The sequence below is a fragment of the Electrophorus electricus genome, chromosome 21 (assembly GCF_013358815.1).
Source record: "Electrophorus electricus isolate fEleEle1 chromosome 21, fEleEle1.pri, whole genome shotgun sequence".
In the NCBI taxonomy this organism is placed as follows: Eukaryota; Metazoa; Chordata; class Actinopteri; order Gymnotiformes; family Gymnotidae; genus Electrophorus; species Electrophorus electricus.
The window spans coordinates 12,906,458-12,925,428 of NC_049555.1; the positions used below are offsets into that span (position 1 = coordinate 12,906,458).

Here is an 18,971-nt window from a genome sequence, read left to right on the forward strand (position 1 = left end):
AAAGCTTCTTAGGAGAGGACATTGATCGAATGAGGACTTGCACAGTGAGAATGTTTTCTGACTGACACTGATCATATGGGGTCTTTTTAGGACGTACTGACAGATGTGTGTCCTCAGACAACAGTGCCGGTGTGCAAACAGTGCCCGTTTACCTTCGGCCAATAAGACGCAGCAAGCATGTACCCGCCCTGGAAGGGGTGGGAGAGGTTAGTGATGCCGTTGGTCACTTGACTGTCCTGCATGTCATCTTGAGTGGTGCTGTGCGATGCAATGCTGTCCTCATCAAAGCCTTTTACACCTGGAACTGTGGAGGCTACACACACACACACACACACACACACACACACACACACACACACACACACACACATATACACGCACACACACACACACACACACACACACACAGGTCTCATTACGTACCTGACATGCACTACATTTCTGAAAGTACTTAATACCACTCACAAACCACCACTGCAGACACCCGTTATAGAGACTTTACTCAGAAACACCCCCCACCTCAGTGACATAAGATCAACCCCCTGCACAAATCAAGAGTTCAGAGAATGTGCTCTGCTCATCAAACCACACTAGCGTTCAAATTAGTTTATAAAAATGTCAGACTATATGTCTAATAATTCCTTAAGGATAAAACAATAACTGGTAACTCCACTAGTCTGAGTAGACTACGCGAGGGGTCTTCCGAGTTTACCAGGTTGGGTCACATTTTTTAAGAAGTACAATTCTGAGTACAATTTGGCAGCCTACTTGTACACATCCTACTACGAGTGCACTTAACCTAATGTTGTATATCAATTTATTCTCTCAGGTTTACAGGTCTTAGGAACTTGGTAGTCAACACGTCACTCACTATTCTTCGGAACATCCTCGCCGTCGCTCTCCTCGGAAGACGAGGATGAGGACGATGAAGAAGACGATCCGGAAGAGCAGGAAGACGAGGAGGACGAGGAGCTGGACCCCGACCGCGACGAGGACGAGGACGACGAGGAGGACCTCGATGAAGAGCTGGAGGAGGAGCTGGAGGAGGAGGCGTCGGAGTCCGAGTCCGAGCCGGACCGCTTCCTCGCCTCCCTGCGACTCCTCTTGCTCGTCTTCTTGGGTTTCCTGGCGGCGGCGTTGGGCGCGAGCGGCTTCGTCCTGGCAGCCACCATGCGCCTCTCGCTCTCCGTTCCTTTCTCCGAGCCCTCCCTCTCTCCCTCTCCCGTGGGCGTAGGAGGCCTGACGGTGGGACTCCACCTCTCTGCCTGCTCGAGCCTCTGCCCACTCTTCTCCTCCCCTTCGGAAAGCACCTCCGCCTTTGCCACGGGCTCCTCCTCTCTGCGTGCGGGGTCGGCCAGAGGAGACGCCGGGGCTCCGAGGGCCTGGCTCTGGCTCTGCAGTAAGGGGGTGGGCGTGCGGGACTGCCCCGGGAGCTGGGCCTGGTTCTGGGCCTGGCTCGGTGCCAGGGCCCCCTTGTTCTGGCTGTAGTTCCTCTGTGCCGTCATGAAGCTCAGCTCGGGGTCACGGAGGATGTGGTAGTCTGTCCGGCTGACCCCGTGCTTGGCCGCCCCGATCAAGAGGTCCCGGTCGTGGGGTCCTGGCTCCCACCAAACGGGCAGGTCTGGGCCCGGCTGGCAGAGCGCCAAGCGGTCATAGAGCTGTGGGTGACGCAGGACCTGCTCCCGCACCTGCCGGAGCAGCTCAACACGGTACAGGGTGCGAGAAGCACGCTCCTCTGTGATTGGCTGGATGGAAAGGGCAGGATCCACCACGTCTGGGAGGAGAGGAGACAAGAGTGAGAAATGGTGGGTTAAATAAGGGACGGGGCTTAAAATATTCCAGCGTGACCGAAACAGCCAAGTGGCACGCATTACTGAAATAGTCCCGTACGCATGTGTGCAAAAAAGCAGCACCACACGGGGAGACGTGTGTGTGTGTGTGTGTGTGTGTGTGTGTGTGACTCACCGCCCTCTCTGGTGGGCAGGCGACACACTCTTCTGCACATGGCAGTGAAAGCACAGAGGTATTTCTGGAGACTCTCGTCGGTCTTCTTGTGGAGGCGTGCCATTGCCCTGAACTTGGTCCAGTCAAAGTGGCCCAGGTCCGGGTCGAACACCACGCCGAATGTCGACACCACACGGTAGAAATCGGCCTCCTCTCTCCTCGTCCACCTGTGACGCAGGAGAGGAAGACGTGAGGCAGGACACGCGCGCACGGCATCTCGCTAAACTGTTACGCTAGCTGACGTCTTCGAAACGGGTCTTGGTTTGTTAGTCACGATATACTTTGTGTTTTGCAACAAGCCCAGATTTGCATAAAAAGAAACTCTGAGCGTGGGCGCCATCGCTACCTCTGCTGCCGCTCAATCTTGGCAGCCATTTTAGGGTTGAGGGTTTCACTGAGGGTGGGAGGCAGGGGGCAAAGGTCAGGGGTCACAGACTGCTGACTCTGATGGATCTGCAGGATCTGTCTGCTCTTGGTGAAGCGCTGCGACGCCGTGATCAGACGACGGAGACGAGCCGTCAGGGCTGACGGCGACGGCCAGTACACCCCTGCTCCGGAACCAAGAGAACCACCCCCGCCATCCAACATGGACCCGCCTTCTACACACACACACACACACACACACACACACACACTTAGAGTGCTATAATTTGAAAAACAGTGTGGCTAGCCTATGTCATGTACATCTTCCCGTACCTCCTCCTGTGTCTGTTATGACCAGATCGCCCGGAGACGAAGCGTCGTCCTGCAGACAGGAGACATTTCCACTCAGCATCAAGCCAGAAAAAGACGTCCAACGTTAAGAATAAACACCCTGCTGAATAATGGACATGTGCGTGTTCTGTAACCGCCTCACCTCCATATCGTCTTTCAGCAAAGCTGGAGCAGGCTTGTACTCCGGATCATCAACGTCCCTACACACACACACACACACACACACACACACACACGTCCAGCCAACCTCAGACGTGGCTCAGAATGATGTCAAACAAGACTTGCTCTGCCTCTTTCTGAATGGCGTTGTGTGTGTGTGTGTGTGTGTGTGTGTGTGTGTGTGTGTGTGGACGTGGGGGCTTGTGTCTCACCCATCCATAAAGTCATTTCCTCTCTGCTCTGCGGCAATGGCCTTCTCATCCGGCCGGCCGACCCGCTCCAGGAAGCACAGGGCAGGATCTGCACGGATAGTGTTGTATTTCTCATAACCTACAACACACACACACACACACACACACACACACACACGGATTAAGCAATCAGACTGCACACTGTAATTTGTCCAAAAGCCACCACATATTCCAACAAGCCACACAAATATTCTCCGTGGTGCGGGGTGTGTGTGTGTGTGTGTGTGTGTGTGTGTGTGTGTGTGTGTGTGTACGTAACCTCACCATGCTTGTAGACCCCTATCAACAGACATTTGTCTGCGAGAGAGTCCCACCATAACACAGGTAGCTCAGAGTGATCAGGCTCGGGAACCCAGATTTCCATCTCACTGGAAGACAGACAGGGCCAGTAGAACAGTTCAACAGGGTAAAGGCTTACAAAAACGCTCTCAGACATTCAAATTACTCAGTGTGTGTGTGTGCTGCAGTTTTATTTATGAACAGCAGATGGCGATAGCAGCACCCGCTGATGCATGCAGGCTTGGACACGGATATGGTTACTCTGACAGGAAAAGTCTCACTTCAAGCTGAAGGAGTAAAACTGCTTGATTCATGTTCACAATCTCATTCCCTAGTACAACTTTAAAAACGGACGACAAAGTGAGAAAGAGCGTCATATGGGTGGAGTGGACAGTGACCAATCCTAGCCCTGCACCCAGCTAGAGAGACAGAGAGAGAGAGACAGACACACTCTCCATCCTGGGGGACACTCGAGTGAGAAAAACAAATTGCAATAACAAAGAACGCTCTAGCACATGTAAGAGGTGAAAGGTCAACGTTGGGCTCACCTTGCTTCTGCTCCATCCAGCACTTTTTGATTCTGTGCACCGATGATCTCCTGTTTCAGATAGTACAACATTCTCACCCTCAACAACACCCTACACAGGAGAGAAAGCACAAGACACGCACGAATGAGGGAGCATGTGCGCACACACACAATAACTGGTACACAGGACATTCACTTTTGACCTCACAAATAAGCGACTCTCTCTCTCTCTCTCTCTCTCTCTCTCTCTCGCACACAGTGTGCATCTGTGTGAAGGGATTTTATTTTCCAACATCAGCTTAGTTCAACAGAGGTATATTCACTCCTGCTCTTTTTCTGCACACACACGCGCGCACACACGCAAACAGCAAAAAAAGTCACACTTAAAACCAATATAAACTGATGGAAACCCTTCTCTGTCTTTGTGCGGTAACCTGGTGTCGGTCTTGGGGAGGGTAGCTTGTGCATACTTGTTGCAGTGATGCTTGAGGTGCTTCTTGTATCCGTCGTCAGACAGCATGTGCTCCGGGTTGTGCTTCCGGATCCACTCGGCCTTCTGGATGTCAAACGTGCTGGACTGAGTCTTCATCTTCTTCCCCTTCCTTCCTCTGGGAACCGGTGTAGAGAGCCCTGGAGGGAACGCGCACACAAACACACAAACACACCTTTCACTTCACTGTCAGGAGTATTCATGTTCACAGGACGGAACATGTTTAGAAGATGTTCAGTTTTGTCAACAGCCCAAATGTTTCACATATGAAATCTAATAAGAGTTGAGTTTTAGTTGCCAAGAACGTTCAGACAAAGAAATCGTTTTGGTCATTAACGGCTTCACTCTGTTACACTGGTCTTCTTTCCTTGATTCTTTCGCACACAGTGTCACACAAACAGAATGGATAAATATATATAAATGTTTATATAGTGCACTATTTGCATTTAGAATTGCAAATTGTGTGTGTGTGTGTGTGTGTGTGTGTGTGTGTGTGTGTGTGTGTGTGAGAATTGTTTATAGTGACCGAGTTATTGAGTAACTGCATGAGGAAATAAACCTTTTGGGTGTCTGGTTGTTCTGACTGAGTAAACGTCTACAAATCACATGTCTAACGTATTTTGGTGTATTTTGCAATGCCAGTCATTTGACAGTTGCGTACAACACTCTGGCCACCAGCTCTTCCAAGCGAGAGCCTCAGGTGTCCCACATCACTCGCCATCGAATCCAGCCAGCTTGGACTGGGGCGGCTCGGTTCCTGCGCCCTTACCCAGGTGGTTCTGAAGCTCCTTGGTCCTGCCGTCCTCCGTTGGCGCAATCAGGTCCCACATGAAGCTCTTGATCTTGTCGTCGCCGCGGTAATGCACCAGGCAGTAGGCGAGAAGCGCTCTGCAGATCCACTCCACGTCCCGCTCGCTCAGAGGCCTCTTAAAGCGGCCGTGTTGCAGGATGTCCCGCCAGCGGCCCCACCTGTACAAACACCGCGCCCGTTACCACGTTAACGTGGCCTTCCAGTCTGGCCATGCAGATATGTACTGTCCTCTCTAAGAAAAATTTGCCTGTAACTTAAAACATCGTAATATCACATTTCACGACGACACATGCATCCCATAGTATGTTTCATTACAATGCAACTGAAAATAAAAAAATAAACAAGTGATAAGCAATAATAATAGCAAATAAGTGTACTGTCCGAACATGACGCGTGACCTATGTTGTCTGCCACTGTTTGCAGGCTGCGTTTCTTAATTGTGAAACCGAGCCAAACACACGCACACACACGCGCAAACACACACACTCTCACGCACACACACACACACACACACACACACTCTCGCACGCACACGCACACACACGCACACGCACGCAAACACTCTCACACACTCTCACACACACAGAGCGCTCACCCATACACCAGCAGGTTCTTCTCCACGCGGAAGCACTCGGTGCGGCCGTAGCTGTTCAGACGGTCGTGGGGGCGTCGCAGTTTGGGCTTGTCATCTCCACTGCTCTCCCCCTCCGACAGCTCCGCCAGCTCGTCTTTGGTGGCGCTGAAGGGGCGTGTCTGCTTGCGCACGCGCGGCGTGTCAATCACCAGGCTGTTCTGTGGGCCCACGCCACGAGAAGGCACATGGAGGGGAAAGAAGACAGAAAGAAAGAGGAGAAAATACAACGATTAGAGGAGAGTGGTGGATTAGCTGCCATCACTGAGTCAGTCTCTACTGGGCTGTGGAGTCTACTTTTCAGTCTATAGTTTTCATAGTCTGTCGTCCACTTTTAGTGCAGTTATGGGCGAGTTATTTCATGAAAGTACTTTTTCCACAGTTGTTTGATCCAGTCCAGCAAAAGGGTAAAAACTTTAGGTTCACTACAGCTCTTTCCAAAGGTCTCACGATTATGGAAAGACCATCTTTGACGGTTTGCCATTTCCCCCGAGCTGAGCTTACTCTGCCGTTGACCGCGTCCAGGTCCAGCTCTGCTTTCTTGGCCCACTTGTCCCAGAAGTTGGGGTCATCCAGAGAGATGTCTGTGCGGTTCCCCGACGCTACAAAGCTGGCCTGTGTGCAGAGAGCAGAGACGTTTGAGCTCAGCAGGACACCGTAGCCAAGCAACTGCTGTTCTCTCATTTTACTGACACGAGGCTAACGAATACACCACCTCACCGTGGTAACGTCCCACTCATTTCTAATCACATTACCACACTTCACTATGCAATTTTTTACACCCCCCCCCCCATATGTGTTCATACATTCAGGCTGGGCATCTGGTTCATTTCACAAGTCTCTTTAAAGAGCAGATCTACCGTCATCCTGGCCGCGAGTACGACGGGAAAAGGATTTTAAATATCCTGACGAACGTTCCACCTGTTCATGTAAATGAGCTGACGTGTAGTTGTAGGTGTTTCCCACCTGCCTGCCTTACAGCTGGGGTGAGAAAATAACTCCCACCAACAGCCAAGCGCGGCTATATTTCAGGACCAGCAGGTAGTTTTCCGGTTAATCCTCAGTGGCTCTGACTACTAGTTACAGCAGGAGCAAAACATTCCCAAATTTCCTGACAGTTATGGTCTGTCTCGCTGCAGATGTGTAGTACCAGCGTGCGTTTATAACGTGTTGGTCAAGAGGCTGACCTTGGCGAAGGTGGAGCCTCGCCCCTCGGACTCGATGGTAATGGTCTTGGTTCTGCGCTGGAGGATCTGGTCGATGTCTTCCTCACAGAACTTTGCTCCCTCGTCTTCCTCGTCCATGAGGGCACCGTATGCCCCACGTCTCAGAAGGTCCTCAATCTCCTTCTTGGACAGCTGCTGTTGGATCTGCTGCTGGACAGACAGGGAGAGAGGTTCAGAGGCTTCCTACAAGGTTTCTTTGAGCACTGACGGTTGTCAGAAACACAGAAATGAACTGCAACTCCAGACCCAACACAGTCAGTAACTAATATAGGGGGAAGAAATTCGGTCAGATACACAACACAAAACCCAAAGACCAGGTCAAAAAAACCTGTACAGTTAAATGACAAATTCTGTGTTAAAATACACTGGGGATAAGGTTTCCCCTCATGAGAAGGAAACTGTACATGTATATAGTACATACTTGTATATGCTTTTAGACATGAATTTATACACAGGTGTAGCCAAATGTATTTTAAGATTTAGCTGGTGTGGTGGTTCTGAGTCCAACTCTTTGGTCGGTCTTTTGTGAAGATCTGAGGGTTTTGTCGTGTATGTCTGACAATTTATTAACAGATTTGCCATCTAACTCACTTGCAAAGCTCACCGTTGGCACCTGGCCTGTGTTTGTGACAGATAAAATTACTGACTGGAATCGTTTTAAGAGTGGTTTATAATCTTTGCTTCTTGCATGCCATCGTTCATTAGATATCCTCAGACAGCCACTGAGAAAACCGCACACATGTTGACGAGGTGCCAAATGCCTGCACAGTATTTAGCTGGAAATCCCCCTTTACCTGACCAACCAAACTGGAAACAACAGCAGCAACAAATTGTGCTTCTACTAAGAAACTAATCACAAAATAAGGGAGCCAACAATGTTTTAGCCTAATAAATCAATAATAAATGCACTAACGAAAAGCAATTGTCTATCAAAAATTGTAGGAAAAAAAATTATTTTTAAACGTTGCAAGACAAGGCAAGTTTATTTATATAGCCCCATCAAACATAGTGGCAAGTCAAAGTGTAGACATATATCACATGTATTGGCAAGTCAAAGTGCTTTACAGAAACATAAAATAATAATAAAGATGTAATTTAGGAGATGTAGCCTGGCACGATTACCCAGTGTTCCCATTCTAAGCCAAAACTCAAACTCCCAGACATTCCCTGACTTTCGGGAAATGCGTGAAAATACGTAATTTTGAGAAATTGCAGTTTGATTGGAGAACTCGTTGACTTACCCCTCCTCCCCCGAGGCTGTTGTCCCGCCCACTCATGCTCTGCAGCACTGCCTTGTCCAATCCCAGTTTGAGGCTGGCCCTGTCAAACATCTCCCGCTCATACGAGTTACGTGTGATTAGCCGGTACACTTTCACCGCTTTGTTCTGACCAATCCTGTGGCAGCGAGCCTGGGCCTGGAAGGAACAATCAGCAAAATCCAACAAATGTAATAAACCGTGAAGACGACCAGAGCTGGTTCAGTACTGGGAGACACTGCTAACTTTACGCACTGCAGGAAAATCAAGCACAATAGCTTCTTCATAGTAGTGTTTACTTGTAAGCTCTGTCTTCAGCATTTGATGAGCAGAGATCCTGAGCTTGACTCTGAGAAATGTGAGTTGGTCACTCCCGTAAGCTTTGCACTCGCGTGAGCTAGGCACTCACGTGAGCTGGATGAGATGCGATCACTCCCATGAGCTGGGCACTAGGAAACGTAAGATGGGCACTCACGAAATCACAGGCTATGCATCGCCTCTTTCAGCTACTCTGACTCAGCGCCATTTCTACTTTACCTCTGTGTGTGTGTGTGTGTGTGTGTGTGTGTGTGTGTGTGTACCTGCAGGTCGTTCTGAGGGTTCCAGTCAGAGTCAAATATGATGCAGGTGTCGGCGGCGGTCAGATTAATGCCGAGCCCTCCTGCCCTGGTGCAGAGTAGAAAGACAAAGCGGTCCGAGTCCGGCTTACTGAAACGGTCAATCGCAGCCTGCCGGAGGTTCCCACGCACCCGCCCGTCAATCCGCTCGTAGAGGTATCTGAACACACACACACAGTCACGCAAATCACACACCACAATTAGGAAACTGCTGCAGGAAACATTTTAAGAAAAAAATCTGTTAAATCTTTAGTCCGTAAAGTAACCCCCACTCTCTGTAGGTTAAAAAGATCCTGTAGCTCTGAAAGATCCAGGCTGCATGTAGTTGAAGGCACATTAAATGTGCGCATGACCTGGTTCTTTATGTACCTCGACACCCTGTTGTTCACGCCACTCTGTGTGTCTGCCTCTGACCCCCCAGGTACGCCACACTCTGCCCCTGCACTGCCTCTGACCCCCCCCCAGTACACCACACTCTAACCCTGCCCTGCCTCTGACCTAATTCCACCTCTTCAGTGCTCTAGTGCCCTGTGTCTGATGTCAACTCCCCTGGGGGTCTGCACCCTTCCACTGAACCGTGGCTAAACCTGCCTACAGCTTTCTCTCTCTCCCACACACACACACACACACACACACACACACACAGCTAATGGAGCAGATTTACTTACACAGCCCAGCGACTCCACATTCCTAACAGCACTTTCCTCAACTACCTTCATTTATAAATGCCACTTAATGCACTTATGACACTTCTGATTGAACAAAGGGTCGTAGTTCCAATTAAATCCACAAGGGGGATGCTTTCCCTTGCCCTTGGCTACCACCACTCAGGACCGTTGTTCCTGGGCTCACCGTCTCTGGATGAGGTAGTCTTCCAGGATGTCGAGACAGCGCACCATCTGGGAGAAGATGAGAACTTTGTGTCCACCTGCCTTCATCTTGGGCAGCAGCTTGTCAATGAGAACCAGTTTTCCGGCGGACTGCACCATGGCCTGCAGGTGGAAGTCCGGGGACGCCGCGCTGTACACCTCACGAAAGTCCTCCAGAATTTTTTCCTCTGCCCCTGAGAGAGAGAGTGAGAGAGACTCTGCCTCAATACCCAGTAAGATTTATACAGGCAGCTGTCCAAGTAGGGAGCGTTTAACCATTAAGGAACCTCATAAGACAGATTACTGAGACTGTTTAGAGAGCGATTTCTTCACCAAACTTTCCCGTCCACTGCATAAATGCCAAATGATTTACCTTGTACTATATCTGATTATGCACAAAGTTACCCAAGCTAGCGGTCTAACTGGTGAACTCACAAGCTCTAGCCATCTGACAGTCGAGCAGACCCGGCTGAGATTCTCTCCATTACACCAGCCTTTAGAAAGGCTTCCAGTGCTGATCTTGTCCTGCAGTGAGTGCTCACTGTAAGGTACCAAGTTACAGAAAGGCACCTTCTACCAAATAATAAGACTTCATTAATATCGTCTGACATCATGATAAAAAGCTACTGCCCACTATGCTATAATGTTTACTTGCCAGCTTGTTATTAAAAAACAATAGCCTAACACTAGAGGTTAACACTAACATGCTAATTCCTCGATGTACTGAAAACTATAAAATGGCAACCAATGAACCTAAAATTGAAAACAAAAATGTATTTGGGCACCTTTGTGATACAAAAACAAAACATAAAGCAATACATTTATTAGAACATCGTTTATTAGAAAACAACCGTCGGCTCTTGCTGCATCACGGGATTGTCTCTGAAGATGCCTTCAAGTTGCAGTGGAGATTCGGTCAGAATCAGCACGTTTAAAGTATCTAAGGAACCAAGACCGCCGTCACGTTGTGGCCACACATTCTATGACGACCCAGACGGAAACATTGGATGGCGCGACGGCACGTCCGAGAGCGAGGGGTTCTGGGTTCTGTGTACCTTTGATGAGGTAGGGGTGGTTGCAGCATTTCCGGAGCTCCATCATGGTGTTGACCAGGTTGGGGACGTTGGCCTGGCCTGCTCCCTTGGCCAGGAAGGAGAAGTTCTTCTCCAGGATGGCACGGTAGTACTTCTTCTGGATGTTGGTGAGCTCCACCTCGATGATGGTCTCCTCCTTGGGAGCGAGCTTCTTCTCTACGTCCTCCTTCAGCCGACGGAGCATCATTGGCTTCAGAATAGCCTGCAGCTTTTGCACCTGCACACACACACACACATACAGGTTACACTGACTTTCTGAATGAGTACACCCACACCCACCCACCCACCCACACACACACACACACACACACACACCTGTTCTTCTGTCTTCAGATCTCCAAACTCCTGCATGAAGGTGTTCTCAGAGGGGAAGCGCGTGGGCTCCAGGAAGTGCAGCAGACTGAAGAGTTCCTCCACCGTGTTCTGTAGCGGAGTGCCTGTGAGGAGCACCTTGTGCTCCTAAACACAGCAGGAGTGAGCAGGAGTGGAAATGGACAGAAACCAAACACCTCCTCTCAGAAACACTACAGGAAAACAAGCTCAGAAAGAATTATGGCACAGTCATGCTGTTTAACAACAACTCACAGAATGTGTGTATGTGCATGTGTGTGTGTACACACACACACATACACACACACGCGCGCACACACACACACTCGTGTGTGTACGCGCGTGTGTGTGTATATACGCGTATGTTTTCCCTTCCATACCAGGCTCATAAGTTTGAAGCCCTCCAGGAGTTTGCAGTTCTTGTTTTTCAGTCTGTGCGCCTCGTCTATGATCACACAGCGCCAGTCGATGGCGTTGAGCTCCGGACACCCTCCCAGGATCATCTCGAACGTGGTGATGACTGCCTGAAACCGGTACGTCCCCCTGACCACACGCCCCTGGGGGGCAGAGGCAGGTCATGAAGAAGAACATTTTAAAGAATCTACGTTGCATAACTGCGTGCGCGATTCGTCACGTGCGTGCGAGCGTTCTGTCACCATCAAAGCAAACCCTCGGGCGGCGTTCTGACATACCATCCTCCAAACCCCTCCATGAACACACTTCCAAAAAGACCCCTTTCTTCACCCGCCTGCTAATCTCACCCGTCGCCTAGCAACGAACTCCAACGCCCCCCCGCCTCCTCTTCGGCGTGGGACTCTGTGTGATGGCGTCCTCACCTGGGGGTCCCTGAAGTACATCTCGTACTGCTGAAGCATCTGTCGGCTGAGCACGCTGCCGTGGTAGACGATGACGTTGAGGTGCGTCCACGTGCGGAATTCGCGCTCCCAGTTGGTAATGGTGGAGAGGGGAGCGATGATGAGGAAGGGGCCCTTGATGCCCACACAGTGGATCTCCTGCAGAAACGTGATGGACTGGATGGTCTTCCCCAAACCCATCTCATCGGCTAAGATACAGTTACGCCTGGGGGGGAAGGGTGTGTGTGTGTGTGTGTGTGTGTGTGTTGGGGGGGTGACGGAGGGAGTGTGTGTGTGAGAGAGATAAGAGTGTGAGAGAGAGAGAGAGAGAGAGAGAGAGAGAAAAAACACCACGTCATCATACTATTCAGCAGGCGCACAGAAGGACCATGTTGCTCTGACAACATCCACCCTCATCCTGGAGGGCGATCCAAAGGTCCCCAGGCAGAGAAATCCTGACCTCCTGTAGGAAATCTGACACAACCTGTGGTTGCTTTTACATTCCTGAACCGATACAATGAATGTTTGTTTTGCTTTTAAAGAAAATGTACTCAGCAGCTTTGAGGAGATGGGTGGAGTATGTGTGTATGTGTGTGTGTGTGTGTGTGTGTGTGTGTGTGAGAGAGAGAAATGAGATTGCCTGTCGTGTGTGCGCACATCTGTGCGTGAGAGTATGCCTGCTACATGTGTGATTACGTGTGTACGCACGTGAAACAAGATAAGGTGCGTGTGTGCGTCCGTGCTTGTATGAAATGAGATGGGGAGGGTGTGTGTGTGTCTGTGTTCAGACATGTCATCATCTGATCACTCCATTGGCTTCACTTCCGCACTACTTAATCCAGGATCTACGTCTGTACCCCTTGTGTGAAAATCCTTCACACACACACACACACACACACACACACACACAAACACACACACACCAGGGATCATCCAGGCTAAAACAGTGCAACGAAACATCACCCCAGTTTGTCATCCAGATTTGTCTCCGAGCTGTTTCAGAGAAGCCGATTAACTAAGCAGACCTCTCCTAACGTGCTGCTCTGATTGGCGTCAAGACAAGGGCTCATGGTCAAAGGGTTTCAACTAAACAGAACCGAGGAAAAGCCTCAAGGCTTTTAACCACCTCAACACTGCACACCCACCTCGTCTCTCGTGGAGACCGTCCTGACCCTCAGGATCACAGTGTGAGCCCATGAACAGAAACAGGCCCACAAACACCCAACATCAGCTTCAAGTTACGTTCTGCGTCAGCAAGAGGGATTCCTGCTCTTTTTACATGGCCCAGAAACACTTCTATGCTAATTTGTTTCCCTTATAGAGGAAAAAAACCTGTGCAGCACAGGTTACGGCTGGCTGCGCTGACTGTGTGTCTCTGAACAGACCGGCTGGTTGCTATCTGGATCATAGAGTTCTCTTTATTCATAACTGTGAGCTGTTTTTTTTTTTTTTTAAACTTACAAAAGCTTTCCAGTTACATTCATATCGTTCAAGTAGGTACACTGCAAGGATCCTCACAGAAGTGCAGTTAGCAGAAGCCTTCCGAGGATAAACCAGTCACGTCCACCAACGTTTTATAAAAGTGAATAATCCGTTACCAAGGACGATCCGGGACAGCGTTTCAGCATCCATTTTCCCATGACCATTTTTCCACAACCCACGGAGGCTCGTTTGGCTACTGATTTACTAACTGGGAACGACAAGCGCATGTTGGCGTGCAGCGGCTCATCTGGGACGGGTGTAGGTTCCCTTACATCAGTTATGACACACCCCTGGCGCTACCAGAAGGCAAGAGTTTCGTTACCAAACTCGAGGATTGTGCACGGCACAATCTCAGATCTTTTAGAATAACCACCGAGGCGACGCTGCACTCCAATAGCTCAAAACGGTAAAAGGACAGAAGAGAAGGAACTGTCCCGAGTATGTCAGGAAAGGACGGTACTGACCTGTTGTACCAGTTGAAGAGCAGCCAGTTGACACCCTCCAGCTGGTAATCCCTGAGACTGTTAGCGTTCCGATACTCCCGAGAGTGCTCGCGCTTCTTCCAGTGAGAGGCCGGGGGCCGCTCCTGAGCAGAGAGAGCCCGAGAGCTGTGGTTAGGGCAAGTTCCAGATCCTGACGTAATTCTGGTTACACATTCCCAGCCTCATGCTGTTTGAACAGCAGAGAGACGTGTGGGGAACACCGGCGTCAGCAAATGGAGGGCCAGGTGCCGAAGCAGACGCGCGGGAGACCGGAGAGAGACTCACCACTCTCCTGCAGTCTGGTCTCACTCCCTGCAGCTGCTCAAACTCCTCAATCTTACTCTGGTCCACATCTTCCTTGAGCTCCCATGTGCTGTCCTCATAGGGCAAAGAGCACCACTTCACCAGGTAATACACCACGGGCTGGAGCCCACGCACACAGACACACACACACACACACACACACACACACACACACACAAATATGTTGTCATGTAACATTTCCACCAGAAGTTGTGTGATTAGATTCTTATCCTAAACATCATCAAACTTCCTCATGTCTTCTAAAAGAAACAAGCCCCGATCAATATGAACCACAGAACCTAAAGAACGCGCCCCACTAGGAGCACATGTGCTGGCTCGGTGACGACCCAACAGGGGAGCGTCCCACCGCTCACACACTGACCGCTCCTCTCGTCCGACAGGACCCTGGGCCGGTGGTACAGTCCAGCGCTTCCCAGCAGTACCAACTCCCACTGACCCGGTGAAGGTTGGAAATCAAAGGCAGAAATCGGGGGACTTGATGGCTTATTTTCAGAGAGTCCCAGGGGACCCACGGCAGCTGTGCACGCAGCTAGCTGCTAGACTAGCTCAGAAGCCTCTTGTTTGAACAACTGATACTTAATTAGATTCAGAAGGCAAACTTTTGAGAAACAAACATCACATGCAGGTGCACTGGGCAAAAAAAAAAAAACAACAGCATCAACAAAAACTGGATCTCATCCATTTGTACTGGAAGTTGGAATGTCGTTTCCGCTGGTTACCTCTCCAGTGTCCTTGTCTTCACAGAAGGACACCTCCAGGACTCTGTCTACTTCCACATAGTCGGGGTTAAACGGCTCCTCCTCCATCTGTTGCACACACCCAACTCCAAGTTAAACTACACCAATGAGTTAAAACAACCGATCCTACACACACCAGACCACAAACAAGGATGTGAGCATCACCGATAATTACCTTCCCACACAGCAAACAGTTATTTAAGCAACACAAAAGTAAAACCAAGGTATTTCAAGTGGGGGGAGGAGCAACACACACACACACACACACACACACACACACACACACACACTTCTTACGTCAGCAAAGAAGTGTGCTCTCTGGGCCTGTTTAATCTTGAAACGCTTGATTTTCTGCTGTATTCGCTTGTCCTTTTCCAACTGCTGCTCTGTAGACCACTCACAATGCAGATAAGAGCTAAACACACACACACACACACACACACACACGGTTACAAACAATAATAAAACACAGTTTGCACTCTCATGCATAAACACACTCGCTCAGTCAATAGTTTTCACATCTTGACTTGGAGAGCTTTTTTTTTCCACTTTTGAACACCCAATATAAACCAAACAAAATGAACATTAAATCAAATCAATGGAGGTTTAAATTTGCTTTGAGAGGAACAACTACAGTACTAGTCTGAAAAACATCTTTCATACATTTATAGAACTTCAGAACAGCAACAGGTGTTGCCTTCAGTGCAGTCTTATAGACACGAAACTGAACAGGCAGCCTCGTGCCACACTAGCGATCAAAGCCAGACATGTGCCATCGGTGCCAGAACATGAGAGATCAGTCTTACTAGTTTTTGTACTTCACAAAAAACTCTTCCACTTCAGCCATGACCCCTGGCGACACCTATTGAACAAAGAATGCAACTGCGTCATTTACACCTGCTCCTCTTTCCTAGGAGAGAATCAGCCTGGTTCCAGGCTCCGCTATTTGGGTTGCACGTTTTTAATTGCTTGCACCTTCTGTTTACTCGTTCATTGCAAGCTGTTCTACAGAACACAGAACACGAACACACACAAACACAAACTTGCGTTTACTCTGAATACGGCAGCAAAAGCACAGCCATCAGTGCACGTGAACCTTTTCAGCACAGGCCAAGTGCGACGGGCGTGGCGTTACCTCTTTTTTCACCACGCGCGAGGCCATGATCTTATCCACCACCGCCGCGTCCTCCTCACTGGGGTTCTCCTGGGAAACAACGAAGGAGAAATCTACCGTTTCTTGTTTCTTGGAAGTTCATTTGCTTTCAGCAGTCAACCATTTTCAACACGGTTCTGATTTTAGTGTGGGCCGCCGCGGGTAGCGGCAAGGTTATGGCTTCTAGTCCCAGAGAACACCTGCGGTCATCATACAGACACGTCGATGTGGATAAGAGTTTCTGCTAAATGTTGTTAGTATCTTCATCTAGGAACAGGAGTATTTCTCTTCTGAAACTTGTTCTTATTTTATACTTAAACACACACACACACACACACACACACACACACTAACCTGTAACACTAATCCTAACACTAATAAACATTTATACATGTTTAAGAAACGTATATGGACGTGGGCACACAACTTCCCAGACTGTAAGGGTATGGCGTTGAAGTGGGAGCCCTGGAAAGCCGCCCCGGGACAGAGATCAGATTGATGTGGGATCTTACCACGAACAGCTGCAGCGCAGGCTCTCTGGGAGCGCTGGAGTTCAGCTTCTTGGCTTTAACGAGCTCCTTCACATCGTCGTCGGACACACGAGCGTCGAGCTCCTCGACGTAACGCTTCCTCTTCACCTGCCTGTTCGACCGCCGCTTCTGCAGAAAGAGCAGCCAACAAATAGTGTGTGTGTGTGTGTGTGTGTGGTGGGAGAACATGCATGTAAATTACACGCTACGCACATATCTGTGTAGTTGAGGCAGAACGAGTAAAGTATTAAAGCATCTATGTGTTAGAGCTTCATATATGTAGGTTATCACAGTGACACCAGAAGGAAGCCCTTTAATAAACTAGCAGTGTGTTTGTGTGTGTGTGTAAGCACATGTGTCCCCAAATATACTGCGACCTAAATGTCATATCTGGCAATAATGAAAAGGGAGATGAGACTCTCTCAAGATGACCAATTAAAGAACCCCAACACCGTCACCATCTTGCCAGGCCGATTCCCAGAATGCTTCGGGGCCACACGGCTACCTCTTTATCTCTGACAGTCTAACTGAGACATCAGCGATGCTGTACCTTAATTAACACACTGGGTTTGGAAGGAGGATAATTATATCTGGAGAGACAGCCTGGGACGGGGGGGGACCTCATCAGCCCCACTCCTGCAGGTCGGCAGCAGAGTGTGTCCTTTACTGCAGAGACCATCTGTGTCTCCCCACTGACCGCTGGCGTGAGGGACACACAGACAAGGCTACTCACGGAGTCCTTGTCTTTGGAGGGTCGCCGGGGCGGGGGCTCGTCGTCAGACAGCTCCTCTGAAGACTCCGTTTTGCGTTTCTTCTTTTTGCTGAACTTGATCACAATTTTTCTGAGGAGACAAAAAGCGAAAAAAACAAAAAAACAAAAATGAGGCAAATTCATTCTCCCATTCACCTGAGAAATGTACCACACTGTAATTTAGGCCTGCGACTTCAGGTCACAGAATTTGAACTAAACCAATTTAAAACACACAAAAAATAAATGTTATAACTCACCACACAATGTCTTACACACTCATACCAACAACTGGATTAAAGTTCATTCTGCAGCATATAAAACAGCATTGGGAAGTGTACACACACACACACACACACACACACACACACACACACGTTTGTCCCTCCCCATGTCCAGGGTAACCCACCCCTGGAAAGGTCAGAGGGTCGAGTGGCGACAAGGCTCCGCACCTCCGTACGGTACATTTTCCAGGTTCCCACCGGGAACCCCCACTACCTCCAGGCCAGGCATTTCAGTCTTCCCGATAATCCACTCCGCACTGAAGCCTGCACGAGCTCACCGCCCAGTGGAATGTCGAGTTTCTTCTGCTAAACCACAGAGGGTGCCACTCTTCCCTCCAGCAGAAGCAAACGTCAGCAGCTATGCAGGAGCAAGTCCCAGCGAGCCTTTCCAGCAGGTGCATTTAGCCACAGAAGCCGCCGCCCACACAGCAAGCCACCAGCGGCGTTGGCTATGCTCGGCGTCTATCCACTGTCTCCGTCTGTCTCCGCGTTCGGGTCTCGACTGCGGTGCGCAAGCCGCGAGGGTATCAGGAACGGCAAGTGGCCGGATCTCCGGATCCTGAAGGCGGCGCTTCCGGAGCACAGGTAAGCCCAGCTCCAGGACTTCCAGTAACAGCTGCAGGGCTCTCCCATATCGGGCGGGTGACGCGATCCGTGATGTGACGCTCAACGCGTTAGCCTGAAACGCTAGCCTGAAACGGTGCTGAACGCTGTCGGCGTGGTAACACTGGTGTGAGGATCGGGGCATGTGAAGGTCGCGTTAGCGCCCCGCCGCCGTGTGCGTGAGAACTCCCCGCTCACGCGGAGCACCTGTTCACCCTCACCTGAGCTCTCAGCGCATGACGGTGCCGTGTGCGTGAGCTGGGTTTCAACAGCAGGCTGACGAGGACAGACGCGTTCGAGAGCAGCAGGCGCCGTTATTCCAGTGGGGGTCTTTGAAACAACAATCCCTTCCGTCGCCAATACAGAACAAATATACTATTCATTTAGGTTACTTCGCCAACAACAGGAAATGAACTGTGGATGAAAAAAAAAACCACCGCCATATATACAGAAATATATATACTCCATATATACTGCAACACCCTAATTTTGGCCATACGAGTGGGGTCTTTCAGGA

The 18,971-nt window shown here is 49.8% G+C and overlaps 1 protein-coding gene across 10 annotated transcripts in view; it reads right to left on the reverse strand.

The window, feature by feature from the left end:
- Positions 1-18,971, reverse strand: part of chd9 (chromodomain helicase DNA binding protein 9) — a 59,424-nt gene that overhangs the window by 7,667 nt on the left and 32,786 nt on the right. For 8 of the 10 annotated variants that reach the window (XM_035520903.1, XM_035520909.1, XM_035520908.1 and 5 more), the window contains 29 exons: positions 17,553-17,661; positions 16,802-16,948; positions 16,272-16,340; positions 15,943-15,998; positions 15,434-15,551; positions 15,119-15,205; positions 14,361-14,498; positions 14,058-14,179; positions 12,094-12,337; positions 11,638-11,814; positions 11,243-11,386; positions 10,889-11,144; positions 9,817-10,027; positions 8,929-9,124; positions 8,333-8,506; positions 7,053-7,241; positions 6,370-6,480; positions 5,830-6,026; positions 5,193-5,392; positions 4,404-4,563; positions 3,956-4,045; positions 3,393-3,496; positions 3,090-3,207; positions 2,861-2,918; positions 2,701-2,749; positions 2,351-2,603; positions 1,966-2,171; positions 872-1,774; positions 153-313 (listed from right to left, as the gene is read on the reverse strand). In XM_035520903.1, coding sequence (XP_035376796.1) covers positions 153-313; positions 872-1,774; positions 1,966-2,171; positions 2,351-2,603; positions 2,701-2,749; positions 2,861-2,918; positions 3,090-3,207; positions 3,393-3,496; positions 3,956-4,045; positions 4,404-4,563; positions 5,193-5,392; positions 5,830-6,026; positions 6,370-6,480; positions 7,053-7,241; positions 8,333-8,506; positions 8,929-9,124; positions 9,817-10,027; positions 10,889-11,144; positions 11,243-11,386; positions 11,638-11,814; positions 12,094-12,337; positions 14,058-14,179; positions 14,361-14,498; positions 15,119-15,205; positions 15,434-15,551; positions 15,943-15,998; positions 16,272-16,340; positions 16,802-16,948; positions 17,553-17,661 — 5,047 coding nt within the window. The remainder of the gene's footprint in view (positions 1-152; positions 314-871; positions 1,775-1,965; positions 2,172-2,350; positions 2,604-2,700; positions 2,750-2,860; positions 2,919-3,089; positions 3,208-3,392; positions 3,497-3,955; positions 4,046-4,403; positions 4,564-5,192; positions 5,393-5,829; positions 6,027-6,369; positions 6,481-7,052; positions 7,242-8,332; positions 8,507-8,928; positions 9,125-9,816; positions 10,028-10,888; positions 11,145-11,242; positions 11,387-11,637; positions 11,815-12,093; positions 12,338-14,057; positions 14,180-14,360; positions 14,499-15,118; positions 15,206-15,433; positions 15,552-15,942; positions 15,999-16,271; positions 16,341-16,801; positions 16,949-17,552; positions 17,662-18,971) is intronic. The other 2 variants (XM_035520906.1, XM_035520905.1) reach the window with 2 other exon arrangements.